Genomic DNA, 15,049 nt, shown 5'->3' on the forward strand with positions numbered 1-15,049 from the left:
TATAAAAGAATATACGTACACTTGTTAAGAGGCACTACAAACTACTAGCTGTGTATAATAATGATATTATGCGGGCAAGCGAAGGCCTATTTATTATCCCACTACGACCTATTCTTGTTCCGACTTTGTATATGAACGGATACCTAACTGAATATTTATATACAATATACAAGGTAGAGTTTTATACAAACAAATCAAAAGTAGTTTTCTAGTTATTTTAGACATGTTTTGTACAAAGAAGCGACCCGTATACATAATATATATATACATAACGGCTAGAGAGGCAATTTCTTATCGTTGACGATAATGTGTATTGATATTTAAAGTTAGCTATTAAAATGAAAACAATGTACATAAATGGTCAATATCAAACCTCAAAGCTTTTATTTCATAGCTCCTAACGGTAAATCTACACTTTTTATTCCCGATATTCCTTAAAATCAGCGACGTTTTAGGAAATTTTTACGTTTTAGGCTTTTACAACTTACTTCCTGATTTTCCCTGTCTGAACTCAAATGTTCTGCATAGATAGACAAAACGGAGTTTTTATGGATCAATTATCGTGCAGCTAAAATCCCGCTATTTTGGAACTTTTAAATCAACCTTTGCGCTTGTATAAGCAGGTACGACCATCAGGATTTTTTTCCAGCAGTGTTGTGTTGTTGGCTGGCCTATCAGTAAGCAGGTAGGCTGGAATTTGAATATTGTATATATTGGATAACCCAATCACATTTGAATCCAATCCAAATAATGCGATTAGAGGCGTTAATCCGTCCTCCTTAGAAGGTTGTTCCTTCTGAATTCGTTCACTGGATCATCATTGGGCTGATTAATCGCATGTCGCAACTTGAGGCTCCTGAGACAAAACGAACCGATTCAGATCAGAAAACGCGCTCCTAAGTTTTGCCTTGAGGCAGCTTGATTCAAAAGTGCAGATTTAATGAGTATTTGATGATCTTTATTTGCCCCGTTTGCTCTATTTTTGATTAAATAAATCAAATGCGCTCAGAAATGACCGCAAACGTCAGCGATAAGTGCTTTAAACTGTTTTCTATGGTTCTGATCGTTCAGACGCGAGTAAACGCACCAAATACATTCGGTTGCAAAATTTTCAGATTCTTCCGCCTGTTATCACTTGGTTAATCAAAGCAACTGAGCTCAGAAAGTGCAGATGCAAAGGCATAAAAAGTCGACTTCAGGCAGTGTTAAATGCCTCAAATTGCTTTATTTGGTTCTGACCGTTCAGAAGCAAGTAAACTCGAGATATTTTTTTGCATTCTGACCCCAAAAAGGCTGATTTTCCCTTGTATCTGCTAGAAGATACTCGCAATCGAGTAGCAGTAAATGCCTCAAATAACTTTACATGGTTCTGATCGTTCAAAGGCGTAAATTCAGCAGCTTTTTAGGTTTTCTGAGCCAAAAAATTAGAAAATCCTGAGTATTTCTGGCTCACATTTCTGATAGTTCGGAAGCTTTTCAACCAACACTAGATCTTCCTGGTTCAAATTTATATTTCAAGTTGAAAATGCTCTGTCGTGATTTTTACCGCTAAACCCTTTAGTTCAGCTTAAAATATTATTTCTCCTCACAGCTCGTAACTGACGTCACACACAAAAAGCTGCAACCGCCCCTCAACTTCCAGTCCACGCCTGTCGACATAACCTATAGCTAACCTCACTTTAGCACACATGTAAACAAGGGGTGATAGCGTGAGCCTTAAGCGATTGCTTCAAAATGCCTAAAGTGAGGGTTGAGAAGAAAAGCCGGGTGCATCAAGAGGTGGCCAAGCAAGGTAAGTCTCTAACGTTGGCCTCGAAACTGTGTAAATAGTGGCATATTTCAGGTATAACGTTCAACAAACAGTTCGGGCAGCACATTCTGAAGAACCCCATGGTTATCACGTCGATGGTGGAGAAGTCCGCTATCAGATCCACGGATACAGTGTTGGAAATCGGTCCTGGAACCGGTAACATGACGGTGCGACTGCTGGAAAAGGCGAAAAAGGTGGTAGCGTGCGAAATTGATACACGACTGGTAGCTGAGCTGCAAAAGCGCGTGCAGGGCACCCACTTGCAGTCGAAGCTGGAAATTTTAGTCGGCGACGTTCTCAAAAGGGAGCTGCCCTTTTTCAACATTTGCGTAGCGAATATTCCCTATCAGATCTCGTCGCCTTTGGTGTTTAAGCTGCTGTTGCATCGGCCGTTTTTCCGGTGTGCTGTCATCATGTTCCAGCGGGAGTTTGCCCAAAGATTAGTAGCCAAACCTGGCGATAAACTCTACTGTAGACTATCGGTGAACACCCAGCTCCTGGCCAGAGTCGACATGCTTATGAAGGTGCTTTCTTTGCGGAAAAATCCTGAGTAAAACCATCGCTAATTGAGTTTTTATAGGTGGGTAAAAACAACTTCAGGCCGCCCCCCAAAGTGGAATCTTCAGTAGTGCGAATCGAACCCAGAAACCCGCCGCCTCCAATACCGTATATTGAATGGGACGGTCTTACTAGAATAGCATTCACAAGAAAAAACCGAACTTTAGGGAGCGCCTTTAAACAGTCGGCGGTTCTGGCCGCTCTGGACAAGAACTACAAGCTCCATTGCAGCCTACACAACGAAGTAAGCAGTTAAATTACCTCCTAATGTGCTTTATATCAGGAACGCCATGTTTAGAATGTGCCGGAGGACTTCAACTTGAAGGCCAAATTGGAGGAGATTCTGCTGAAAGCGGACGCAGCAGAGAAAAGGGCCAGGACAATGGATCAGGACGATTTTATGAGGTGAGTGCTTCAAAATATTCATGCGAATCGGTGATATTAATTTGCTGTTTATCTGCCAGTTTGCTTCATGCATTCAACAGTGAAGGCGTTCATTTCTCGTAGCCAGGCTCCAAAGATGTGGTTGATGTTTGTGGCGAGAGGGATAATATAAAAGTATTTTTGTTTAATTTTTTCTTGTTTGTCGGCCGAGAAATGAGACTTCCTTCAATCCCTTAAACACGCCCGACATTAATCCTGCGGAGCAATTATTAGGGATATATTGAAAAATTATAAACAAATGGAAATTAGATCGTCGTATTCTAAGAACCTTATTATTTAGTTGTACTTGCAAAGGCTTGTTGACCGCGTTGCCGATTTCGCAAATATTCCGTACAAGTAGCGAGTAGTTGCCGCACTACAGTAGTACCAGTTCAGTATACTGGCAACTATGCTGTATCACATAATCATGAGCAATAATATAGCACTATATCACATAATCATGTGCAGTAATAAACTGCAGACAATTTGATATTTGGTTGGACAAATCGCAAGGGAACAAAGTCTTGCAGTCCTTCAAAATGCCCCCGAACATGATCAGTTCCGATTGGCCTTGTACTAGTGAGTAGAGGATTGTTTCCTCGGGCCCATTGGACGAGAGCGTTTTCGGCATCAGCCATTTGGCTGTGCCCGCTGTTAGTACTTGAGCGATGTCCAGAACGCATACAGTCATTGATAATTCGTTGGACTTCGGCATTGCAATCAGGCGCTTTTTTGCCATCGGGCTCAACTCGACTGTGTGCTGAATGTTGCGCTGTTGAGTAGCCTGCGAACACTTTTCCTGATGGCGATTTAGTAAGCTTCCTCTTCGTCCATTAACGTTGTCATCTACATCTAAAAAAATACATAGGTTATATATATAATATCGGGCTAAACTGATCAGCCAAAGTTACCGTTTGGTCGGTTGGCTAAGTCGATTCGGGAAAATCTAGGATGTTCTGGGAGCGCAGTCAACCACTGACTTCTCGGGTAATAAACGACGCTGTGTGCTTCCTTACTGTTGCGACGCTTATTCAAAACGACCAGTTTATCGCCAACCTAAAAGGTGCAAAATAAGCTCGTGCTTTCATTTGAGATTGGCGGTAGCTACCAAACATCCTGGATTGCTCCAGATGTTCTGCGCCTCGTTGTCTCTGTCGAGAAGAGAAACTCTGATCCATTTCCATGCGTCGCCTTCCATGTTCAATATCCAGCAGTCGTGAAATTGAATGTTCGGACCGGCAGAGCCTCCCAATATCAGCAAATTCTTCTCATCCAACACCACTTGAGTGGCGCCGAATCGGCCTTTCGGTCTTTGTCCTCCTGCACAGATCCGTTGAATCATCCGGCGATTTTCCTGCTAGTTTCCCGTTCTTACCTTCGAACAGTTGTTGCGTCCAAGTCCATGTGACCAAGTTCAGCTTCCAAACCACGTTAGATTTTTCACAATGCACCTCGCCTTGTTGCCTTTGCAACCCTCCAAAAACTATCATCCAGTCGCCTACTACAGAGGCGGAATGACCGGCCATCGGTGGCGGCGTGAGCATCGTATTTATGCAAGTCCATTGATTTTTGCTCTTGTCGTAAACGTGCAGTTCGTCGTAAAGATGCCAGCTTTGGTGCAGCGGATACGATGGTGGGTACGTCCATCCTCCGAATAGTACTGAGGAAAATCGAACATTTGAAGTAAAGGAACCGTTTAGTGTCTAAGTCCAGTAGTTTTTACATATTCTATCAGTCCTCCCAAGCCCCTGCGTAAATAGCATTGTGATAGAGATAAATATAAATTAGGGGTCGCTAACACAGCGGTGCAGTGCACCAGGAAAGTGGTGGGCGAAATTCGAAAATAAATGTTTCAGCGGGAAATCGGATAAACGTGAAGGTCGGCAGGTAAATTTAGAATTGCGGCCAAGAACAAAGAGCAGGAATGGGTCATGAATATCAAGAAAAATGGTAATTTGCAATAATTTCAAAAGGCCTTACTCAACATTTCCTTGTATTGCACCAGAGTACTGCATGCCTTAGGAGATGGATAGGCGCCAGTGGTAATAGGCCTGATCCACATCCTGGTGTTCAAATCCAGTTTCCATAGATCGTTGAATGTAGTCATTGAACTGGTGCAGCCACCGAAAATGTACATCAGATCATCACACACTACTGCTGAATGCGAGAATCTTCTTGTGATGCCAGCTGTGTTCGGCGCAACAGAGACTCGCGTCCAGTTCATATCCATATCTGCGATGGATTTGTGGAACTTACGGTTCTTCACTTGCCTAACGTCTGGACAGCAAATTAACTCGGTTAATGATTGGGCGTGCATGCATTGTCGCTTTACCTACTCTCTGCACATCGTTTCCATCGTTCGGAGACTGCCATGCAATTATGTAGGTCTTTGTACGTCGAAACGAAGGATAGAATGAATTCTATCACTTCGTCGGGCAAAGCATCCATAGATGTACCGTTACAGTTGTCGACCATTGCATTTATGCTCCGACCGACCATTCCGCAAACTGACCACTCAATGCAACACACTGAAATACATGAATTTTAAGAAAACTTCGTCCAGAAATGTTTTGATGTTTTTATTTTCATTTCTTGACGTCTGTCGGTGATTTGACAGTATTCCTCTTCCAGCAATCGTTAATGGATTGGGCGAGGCTTGAATGTTGCCGCTTTTAACGCAGGCGAGCGCTGGTAACCGTAAGAAGCAGTCGAATATTTAAAGCAACAAATAAATAATCTACGGAATAAGCATTCTTCTTCCATTTAGCCCATTTGCTCCATGGTGGCCACGCCCGGACATACAATCAATACGCTATTGTCTGACTTCAGGAAGCATAACTTCCAATGACATTTTGACGTCCACTGAACCGGGAGTTTCAATTTTCCGTACCTTTAACCGTGTTTTATGGCCAAATTTGAGCCGCAAAACAATCAACACCGGCTGTGTTTGATTGAGCCCCAAGTGTGCCCCAAAGGCATTAAATCGGTTGCGGATATTGAGAGCCAGTTTCATCGCATTCCTGTATAGTGCAGTTCCTAACCTCACCAACAGTGAAACATGTCCCTTTTGCCCCATTTGGGGCCCGCTGGGGACTATCTAAAGCAATTGCGCCAACTAGTGCCGTTCAGGATATCGCTTTCAACCACCCAGAAGGTCGGTTCGCTGAGCTAAATTGAATTAGTCCAAAATACAATTTGTTCGGTTTCAGGTGGCCCTGATCTCTATGGGGGCTGGGATAATAGTGGTTGGGAGCCTGGCAAGGTTCCTCCGCAGGCGGAAACATGTTATCGACCCGGCAAAGCTGCGAAGGAACAATTTCAGCAGCAAACGCTCCAGAGCTTCGGGGGTGCGCAGTCCCAACGGTAATGGATCCAGCCCTTTGCCCAGAGCTGTTTTTTTTTCACCCAGTGGTTTTTAGTAGACATTGGAAGCATAGCGAGCAGTGGTAGAAGGAGTGGTCCGTATAGTATCATATATGGGGAGCGCTATTCAAGGCAGGGCTCCGCCATTGTCAGTACGAGCGAAAAGGCTTCTGTGGTGTCTGGAAGCGTGACTAGTGGTTCAGTAACCATTGGGGCAGTGGAGGATGGGGGAGGCGATGTAGAGCTCACGCCTCAACAGCTGGGAGTGATGGGTGAGTGCTGGGGGGCTGGTTAATTATGCAATGTTCTATTTATTCTGACGGTGGCAGTTTTTTTGCCATATGCGCTAATGATGAATATCTTTAAGTCGTCATTGATTTACTTAAAAAACCAGTTTGGAACATTTGCATCCGTCAATATCATTTAATGTGAATTGTCGCCAGTATACGGACGAATCTATAGAATGAGGCACGATTGGGAAAATTCCTGTTCAAATGCCGTCCATTAGGGAGGAGATAGGGATAATTTTATTATTAGCCGTTTAGTCATTAGTGTCGACGCTAATTTAATGAGCCAATTTTAATCGCCCTGAAGTAGGGCGTGTTTTGGATAAAAAGGTGTCGGAGCCAAGAACGGCGAACGCTTAGATTTATTAAATTTTGCCTGCTAACAATCTGAACAATGCTGTTTTTGAGAAATCCATATAAAAGTGTGTTGACTAATAGTCCAGTTGGCATAATAAGAAAATGCGTAATAGGAATAATTGCTATTGTTTCTCAGAATCCTCAGTCGTCTTGCGGCTGGTTTAGTGTTTATGATGGTTTACTCAAACTAAAAAAGAGCATAAGTTTATTGCGTGTAGTTTTGTAAGAATCATGTTTTTTCCTGATTCCTTCAGTGCAATCGGATTACGGAAATTCGAACGATAAATTAATGGAATCGTGCGAATTTATCAATAATTGATCGCGTTAAAACGATCGGCATAATTTCCGGAAGCGGATAAAGTAAATGGGATGGAAATATCCGCCCTGGTTCGTTTCAAGCGGCCGATTTCCTTGCACTTAAAACGCGAAAGTTCCGTTTGCAAGACCAAGAAATTCCAGATAAGTTCTATATTGTTGAGGCGGATTCATTTTTTCACAAACTGTTTGTTGGGTATTTCGCCTCAAAAATTTTTGTCTTTAAAAAAGACAGAATTTCCTCACGTCTTTTATTACAGATTGCAATCGCTAATAAAAGAATTGGTGAAGGTGAAAAAATAAATTCCATCTGAACACTGCATCAAAAGTGTTGTTCATTGGTTAATATAAGCGAAAAGGGCACAAGTTCAAGCAGCACAATGGGGAGTTGTGTGATCCTGTGGGCGATACAGTTAGTCGTTCCACTTTGTCATTCATTCAAAGCGCCGATTTTTCGCTCTTCGTTATCTTTTCGCTCCAAACTGGCCTCGTTGTTATTTAAAAATGTGACTGCGGTCGAGCCGGTCTGACGCAACTTATTGACAAAACACCTCAATCACTTCTAATTAGATAATTTATGTCGAATCGCCTCTTAGGGGTCACGACTATATATAAACGGTTTGATTAGAAAATTGCCCCGGCAGGAACAAGGCCTACATTTTTAATGGGCCGCAATTGCACGCGAAATAAGCGAATATTCTTTACGGGTTTCTTCCACTTATTGACCTATCAAATGGCCCTGCGTATTTTTCTTCCTTCGAGAGCGAAACAAGCTATTTGGAAGTGATGTCATGATTACGAAGTGGCCACGGAAAGACAAACATACAAAATATAAAAGTGCGATCAACTTCATGAAAATAGTGAGCTCAAGGCCTGAAATGGATGGACGATTGAAGATTAAAGGCAGTAAATGAAAAATAATCCAATAAATCAATTGATGTCCGATGAAATGCATTGCGACAAACATGGCGCTCTTATTGCATGGCGACAGACTGGCAGACGTCGCGTCGGCTGCGTCTCGACGCGCCCTCAAACAGTCTTGCTTTGTGTGTTTTCCCGATTTTCCATGCTGTGGAAATTAGGGCAGCCCACAAACGGCAAAAGGTCAAAGATCGGATAAACCGATTCTCGCCTGGCGTGTTTATTTGTCCCATAAGCCAATCGATGTCGGCCTCAAGGGCTGATTCAGGGGGGGTCATGGGAGTCATGACCCCCCCATTCAATTCTCTATCCAATGATGCCAAAACGAATTGTGTGGCTCGAATGGTTCTTGAGAAACTTCGAAAAAAGCAGCGTCATGTTCAAGTGGATTTTGCAACTTAAAGAAAAACCACGCAAATCTAAAACTTCTTGAATTCAAGCCAAAAGTTTACAAAACATAATTTGAAGATTTTTAAAATCTTTCGCACCTTCGAATTTTGGACAAAACTAATATTTTTTTCTGGGGTTTTTTCCGAACAGAACAAGCGAAACTTTATAATCAATTATTTGAAAAATACGCCAACTTCGTCGCTGTAAAAACACTCTCTTCACTTTAGGTCAAAATTTCTGCTAAACTGTTGCAAACTGCGGGTTTTTGGATCGACAACTGGGTTATTTATAGTTTGGTCCTCTTTTCTTTCATTTGGTGTCTTTTTCGAATACCCGTTTTACCTTTGAATTGGGGACAAAATCCAAAGTTAAAAAAGATTAGTTGGAAAACTCATTTAAAACCTCTTCGCTCTGAAGAAGTTTAAAGTTTCATCAAAAGTTCCGGTTTTTCTCGTTTTCGACCAAAAACCAGAAAAACCACATATTTAAGCAATCGTTTCTACAGAAAAGGTAACTCAATGTATAACTCAGGTGTTGGAGCAGTGCTGCGCAAATGGCTTGGTACTCAGCAACTCAGTTCCGTCGCTCGAAAAGCGATACTCCGAATGTTAACATTCCAGTCTAGCGCTTCGTACAGCTTTAATCCGCTTTAATATATGAGTTATGACTCATTCACCGATGAGTTATAACTCATTAACTCAGAGAGCGGCAACAACTCAAAAGCGCAACCCAACACAGTGTTACCCAGGCCTATCCGACATCACTTCAGCTTGCAAAAACAGGCAAATAATTAATAAATATACTTGTAGCCAGCTGAAATAAAGCGTTTTAAAACGCCTTTGAAAATAAGCGTTAATAATACTTGAGAAAAAGTTGAATGTGGTTTTTACTATGTAAAGCGCATTCAAAAGTGCATCAACTTGCGTTTTGGAGACTCGAATCAGTTTAAACCCGAAAAATTCTCAATTATTCTTCGCTTTTGCTACTGAGAAATTTAAAGAAAAAAAATCCATATATCTGGATTGGCTGTGTTATTCCATTGGGTGCATGTTTTCTCCAAAAAACTCTAAATTTACTAGTTGAGGTGCATCTGAAGCTTCCTGAAACGCCTTTCATACATGGGACGTTTCACACATGTTTTCTGCGTCGAAGAATGAAAGATTTTTAGGGAAATACTCGAATGCAGCTGCAGGCTTTCTGCGAGGAAAGCTGTTGAAGCTGCAGCTTCGTTCGTTTTTTAGTCAAAGATTAAATACAGTTGGCGCTGTAAAGGGGATCACATTCTTGTTAATTGGCACTGTTTTTCCAGAAACTAAGCTGTTCAATGCGTTATTTTGGCAATTAAATTATTTGGCTGCCTTTTTGAGCAAGAACAAATAGCGAATGATTCCCAGAGAGAGATTTTTCATTTGCAGGTAAAGTATTCTTGGCTTATTAATTTTTTTCTATTGCAATTAAATGATCGGTTTGATTGAAAACTTCCCCGAATTTCGGAACTGTGAAACGGTGTATTTCGTGCAATCGTACCACTACTTAAAATTGATTTGAAAAGTTTTATTATAAATATATTATTTAACAACCCATCGTCTTTTGGGAAACTGAACACACTCACTGTTGATTCGCCACTATAATTTCCTTTGCACTTGGGTACACAGCACTTATAGGGCATTTTTGCAATATTTATTTAAAAAACACAGATATAAAACACTCATAACACACTTTGGAGCTTAATTTTAGAGCCTGCAATCGGTTACAAGCCTAATAAACCACCAGCAAAATGCAAGCAAGTGTTGTATAAATTAGCGTCTTCTTGACTCTGTTCGGCCTACTTGCAGTCGGAATCGTCCAAACCCTCTCCGCCCTCTATCCCAGCTTGGCTTTTTAGACTTAGGAAATTCGATCGTAGATACCGAGCAGACCACAAGCAACATAGTTCTGATCGCATTTCAGACTACCATCCAGAATTTTTTCCCGAACAGGACAAGAAGTCCCTGACGCTGCAGCCCGACCTGACGCAGACGGTGGCAGCCTGCTACGAATACCCCTACACAACCCCGGCCACCTCCGTCACCAGATCGGTGTCGGAACACCATTATGACGTGCCCCATCTGGCGTCTGCGTCCGATATTCAAATGTCGCCGGCCACCAGTTCCACTCTGGAATCATCTAGCGGCAAGCGGAGCCAGATGAGTGGCTCTACGAACAATTGTAAGTCCATCTGGAACAACATTCTTCTGCTTGGGTTTGGCTAAGTCAGCTATTTGCAGCTGATTCCACTTACGACGTGGCTACTGAGCAAGTGACGCTGCCGCTCTCGGCGCTGCCTGCTGCTTACGCAGTCACGCCCACCACCAGCGGCAACTACAGCAGCGCCGCCGTCACCCACGCGGGCGCCTTTTTGAACCTGCCGGAATCGGGCGTCAATCTTCTGGTACCGGAGGGTGCCGTTTCGCGAAGTCGCAAGCAGGAAATCTTCCTGTCCATCCTCAACGAAGACTGTTTCCGGCCGAAGTTGGCCGAGCACCTGACGCAGCTCAGCCCAGTGGTGTCCTGCGGGCCCAACGTGTCCCTGAACAAGGCCGTAGTGCTGAAGCTGCCCCACTGTGCCGAGCTGACTCGCAACAGCTGGTCGATCTCCATACTGCAAAGCGACTGCAGCGACTCCCAGTGGCAAAACGCCGTCACTCTGGGCCAGGAGACCATCAACACGAACGTGTTTTGCCAGTTTGACGCCGACTCGGCCTACTTGGTGACTGAATGTTTGTCCAGATTTGTGATGGTGGGCAAGTCGACCAATGGCAGCGCCATCAAAAGACTGAAACTGGCGGTGTTCGCCCCCAAGCTCTGCTTCCAGACCACCATCGACTACTGCGTGCGAGTGTATATATTGGAGGACACGGAAAGCTCCATGGAGACGGTCTTCGGACAGGAGAAGCGTCTAGGGGGGTACTTGCTGGACGAGCCGCGATCCGTGGCCTTCCAGGACGGCGGCAACGCGCTCTGCCTCAACTTGGAGGCGATCAGTGAGGGCTGGCAAGCCAAGCCCGGCTCCCACTACCAAGAGGTCCCATTCGCCCACGTTTGGCAGGCGAACAGCAACAGTCTGCACTGCAGCTTCACCTTGGAGTCCTACGAGGTGAGCAGGCAGTTGAGCTTCAAGCTGCGCGTCAACCAGAAGGGCTTCGACTATCAGCAGCTGTTCGACATTGCCTGCAAGGATGATGCGACCGATAGCAAAACCAGCACTTCGGCCAAGTTCAGCAGCAGCGATCTGCTGCCAAAAGTGGCCATCCACAGCGAGACCAGCCGGTCCAACGACTCGAAAAAAAGTGCCAAAAGCCTGATAGTGACCGATCGGGGCGTGTCCACCTGTGACGACTTCAATTTTAGACTGAGCAAGCAAATTAGGAAACAATTGTGTCACTGTTTGGACCCGCCCACTCAGCGGGGCAACGACTGGCGCATGTTGGCGCACGCCCTTAATGTGGACAGGTACATAAACTTTTTCGCTACCAAACCGTCACCGGCCGATTGTATTTTCGATCTGTGGGAGGCGCGTAATCGAACCAGCAACGCCCTCACCGAACTGAAACAGATTTTCACGGAAATGGAACGGTACGATGCGGTCAGTGTGTTGGATAATTGTTTGGGGCCCAATTGGTTGTAATTTTGTTGTTGGACTGTTGGTTCTGTCGGCGCCAGGTCTGCCTGTGCAGGAGGAGCCGCTTGCTGGCCCCTACACGCGCAAACTTGGCCCCTATCTGAAATGTCTATGTATTATTTTTTGTTTGTTAAGTACGGAAGTGACTGGTGAAAGGCGTTTCAGCAAGCGAAACAGGTAAAGGAGTGAAAATGCATTTTGTCGCCAGCTGAAGAAAGCGGGCGAACGCGCGGAGAGTGCAGGTGGGAATCAGCCTTTAGTCGCAAGTGCTGCGCGCAAGACGCACGTTCACAGAAAAAATGTCTGCGTACGTCCTAAACAATATGCTTAGGTTCGAAACCACATAACGTAGTTCTCAACGCCAAATTTACTGTTAAATTGTCTTAGTATTTGTTGTCGACTTCTTTTGCTTCACTTCGCAAACTCGCGCGAACACAGACGAGCCATCCAGGCGGATTTTCACGACATTAGGTCTGGGTAACTCAAATTTTTTGCAGTAGGCGCAGTGCTGTGCAACTGGCTTTTTGCGCCAACTCAACGCACCGGCGCAGTAACTCAGTTCCGTTGCTGTCAAAAAATTGACTTTTTTTGTTAAGTTGTTCTTCGGTTTAAGGGTCATTTATTAACAATATTTTCAGTTTTTTCAAAATTTCAGCATTTTACAGTTTTCGCAAAGTGATTTTAGAATAAATTGTATTACTCTATATTAACAATCGTCTCCTTCGTCGTTTCGTAAAAAGTATTGAAATCATTTTCCAGCTTCAAATTTAAGGCAAAAATCAACTAAGTTTTTATTAAAAAGCGAACAGAATATAACAGAAAGTTTACATATACTCATCACCTACATCCCTCTGAAGACTGTAGAGTTGGTTTTACTGAGGATTTTTAGTTTTGATTGAATTTTTTCTTGTTTTTATACTCAAAAACGCTCTATTTTATAGAGTTTCACTTAAAAATACTGACAATCTGGAGTTGTTTTACGCGAAAAATTGCAAGATAAATTTATAGGTGAAGGAATTTTACAAAAACCTTTTTCAGCGTCGAATTCGGGACAGAAACGAAAATAAGTTCCGATTTTTGCAAGAAAAAGTTTTTGTGAAAAACCAATCACAAAACCAAAGTATTAAATCGAAAACGCAAAAAATTCATTATTTTCTGATGCTTTTCTTCTTTTCCGACGAACATGGGGTCTTTTCAGCCAAAAACGACAATTAATCTTGCTTGAAAATTCGCCTTATGCATCGCTTTGCAGGAGATTTTAGAAAGCCCTTTTGAGCTTCAAATTTGGCACAAAAACCAAATAATTTTATTTCGTTTTTCCAAAAGTAATTAAGATTACCTTGAAAACACGACCAGAGCMAAAGTTTACAAAACATAATTTGAAGATTTTTAAAAWCTTTYGCACCTTCGAATTTTGGACAAAACTAATATTTTTTTCTGGGKTTTTTTCCAAAAATATTTTTCCGAAYAGAACAAGCGAAACTTTATAAYCAATTATTYGAAAAATWCGYCAACTTCGTCGCTGTAAAAACWSTCTCTTCACTTTTAGGTCAAWATTTCTAAACAAAACTCCTGCTAAACTGTKGCAAACTGCGGGTTTTTGGATCGACAACTGGGGTTTTTWTTTATAGTTTGGTCCTCTTTTCTTTCATTTGGTGTCTTTTTCGAATACCCGTTTTACCTTTGAATTGGGGACAAAATCCAAAGTTAAAAAARATTAGTTCTCCAAAAAACGATCAGAGAAAGCAAAGGCTTATGGATCAACTATTTGGAAAACTCWTTTAAAACCTCWTCGCTCTGAAGAAKTTTAAAGTTTCATCAAAAGTTCCGGTTTTTCYCGTTTTCGACCAAAAACCAGAAAAACCACATATTTAAGCAATCGTTTCTACAGAAAAGGTAACTCAATGTATAACTCAGGTGTTGGAGCAGTGCTGCGCAAATGGCTTGGTACTCAGCAACTCAGTTCCGTCGCTCGAAAAGCGATACTCCGAATGTTAAAATTCCAGTCTAGCGCTTCGTACAGCTTTAATCCGCTTTAATATATGAGTTATGACTCATTCACCGATGAGTTATAACTCATTAACTCAGAGAGCGGCAACCACTCAAAAGCGCAACCCAACACAGTGTTACCCAGGCCTATCCGACATCACTTCAGCTGGCAAAAACAGGCAAATAATTAAAAAATATACTTGTAGCCAGCTGAAATAAAGCGTTTTAAAACGCCTTTGAAAATAAGCGTTGATAATGCTTGAGAAAAAGTTGAATGTGGTTTTTACTATGTAAAGCTCATTCAAAAGTGCATCAACTTGCGTTTTGGAGACTCGAATCAGTTTAAACCCGAAAAATTCTCAATTATTCTTCGCTTTTGCTACTGAGAAATTTAAAGAAAAAAAATCCATATATCTGGATTGGCTGTGTTATTCCATTGGGTGCATGTTTTCTCCAAAAAACTCTAAATTTACTAGTTGAGGTGCATCTGAAGCTTCCTGAAACGCCTTTCATACATGGGACGTTTCACACATGTTTTCTGCGTCGAAGAATGAAAGATTTTTAGGGAAATACTCGAATGCAGCTGCAGGCTTTCTGCGAGGAAAGCTGTTGAAGCTGCAGCTTCGTTCGTTTTTTAGTCAAAGATTAAATACAGTTGGCGCTGTAAAGGGGATCACATTCTTGTTAATTGGCACTGTTTTTCCAGAAACTAAGCTGTTCAATGCGTTATTTTGGAAGTTAAATTATTTGGCTGCCTTTTTGAGCAAGAACAAATAGCGAATGATTCCCAGAGAGAGATTTTTCATTTGCAGGTAAAGTATTCTTGGCTTATTAATTTTTTTCTATTGCAATTAAATGATCGGTTTGATTGAAAACTTCCCCGAATTTCGGAACTGTGAAACGGTGTATTTCGTGCAATCGTACCACTACTTAAAATTGATTTGAAAAGTTTTATTATAAATATATTATATAAAA

At 42.4% G+C, this 15,049-nt stretch overlaps 4 protein-coding genes across 6 annotated transcripts in view; 3 read left to right on the forward strand and 1 right to left on the reverse strand.

The window, feature by feature from the left end:
• Positions 1-12,649, forward strand: part of LOC109534764 (netrin receptor UNC5C) — a gene marked incomplete in the record, with an annotated part of 132,076 nt that extends 119,427 nt beyond the window's left edge. For all 3 annotated transcript variants that reach the window (XM_048662674.1, XM_048662673.1, XM_048662675.1), the window contains 2 exon segments: positions 10,375-10,632; positions 10,692-12,649. In XM_048662674.1, coding sequence (XP_048518631.1) covers positions 10,375-10,632; positions 10,692-12,091 — 1,658 coding nt within the window.
• Positions 1,629-2,938, forward strand: LOC109534736 (probable dimethyladenosine transferase). The gene is made up of 5 exons (XM_019900503.2): positions 1,629-1,792; positions 1,844-2,334; positions 2,391-2,612; positions 2,667-2,773; positions 2,833-2,938. The coding sequence occupies exons 1-5, from the start codon at positions 1,735-1,737 to the stop codon at positions 2,873-2,875; spliced, it is 921 nt and encodes a 306-aa protein (XP_019756062.1). The 5' UTR covers positions 1,629-1,734; the 3' UTR covers positions 2,876-2,938.
• On the reverse strand, positions 3,016-5,415 carry LOC109534734 (F-box only protein 42). Its single transcript, XM_019900499.2, has 6 exons — positions 5,128-5,415; positions 4,772-5,068; positions 4,167-4,451; positions 3,900-4,111; positions 3,703-3,847; positions 3,016-3,643 (listed from the first exon to the last, which is right to left on the reverse strand). The coding sequence occupies exons 1-6, from the start codon at positions 5,288-5,290 to the stop codon at positions 3,237-3,239; spliced, it is 1,509 nt and encodes a 502-aa protein (XP_019756058.2). The 5' UTR covers positions 5,291-5,415; the 3' UTR covers positions 3,016-3,236.
• LOC109534737 (mitoguardin) overlaps positions 5,521-15,049 on the forward strand; it is a gene marked incomplete in the record, with an annotated part of 47,810 nt that continues 38,281 nt past the window's right edge. The window contains 3 exon segments of the mRNA XM_048662676.1: positions 5,521-5,945; positions 6,001-6,154; positions 6,211-6,426. Of these exon segments, the coding sequence (XP_048518633.1) occupies positions 5,850-5,945; positions 6,001-6,154; positions 6,211-6,426 (466 nt within the window).

The sequence above is a fragment of the Dendroctonus ponderosae genome, unplaced genomic scaffold, assembly GCF_020466585.1.
Source record: "Dendroctonus ponderosae isolate FM_Combo_2020 unplaced genomic scaffold, Dpon_F_20191213v2 Dpon_F_20191213_11, whole genome shotgun sequence".
Lineage (NCBI taxonomy): Eukaryota > Metazoa > Arthropoda > Insecta > Coleoptera > Curculionidae > Dendroctonus > Dendroctonus ponderosae.

Coding starts and splice junctions, on each gene's coding strand:
- LOC109534734 (XM_019900499.2), bottom strand. CDS start 5,290: ATGGTCGGTCGGAGCATAAATGCAATGGTCGACAACTGTAACGGTACA. Junction 5,069..5,127: donor ATGGAAACGATGTGCAGAGA/GTAGGTAAAGCG, acceptor TTTGCTGTCCAG/ACGTTAGGCAAGTGAAGAAC. Junction 3,644..3,702: donor CTTAGCCAACCGACCAAACG/GTAACTTTGGCT, acceptor GTATTTTTTTAG/ATGTAGATGACAACGTTAAT.
- LOC109534736 (XM_019900503.2), top strand. CDS start 1,735: ATGCCTAAAGTGAGGGTTGAGAAGAAAAGCCGGGTGCATCAAGAGGTG. Junction 2,335..2,390: donor GAGTCGACATGCTTATGAAG/GTGCTTTCTTTG, acceptor GAGTTTTTATAG/GTGGGTAAAAACAACTTCAG. Junction 2,774..2,832: donor GATCAGGACGATTTTATGAG/GTGAGTGCTTCA, acceptor TTTATCTGCCAG/TTTGCTTCATGCATTCAACA.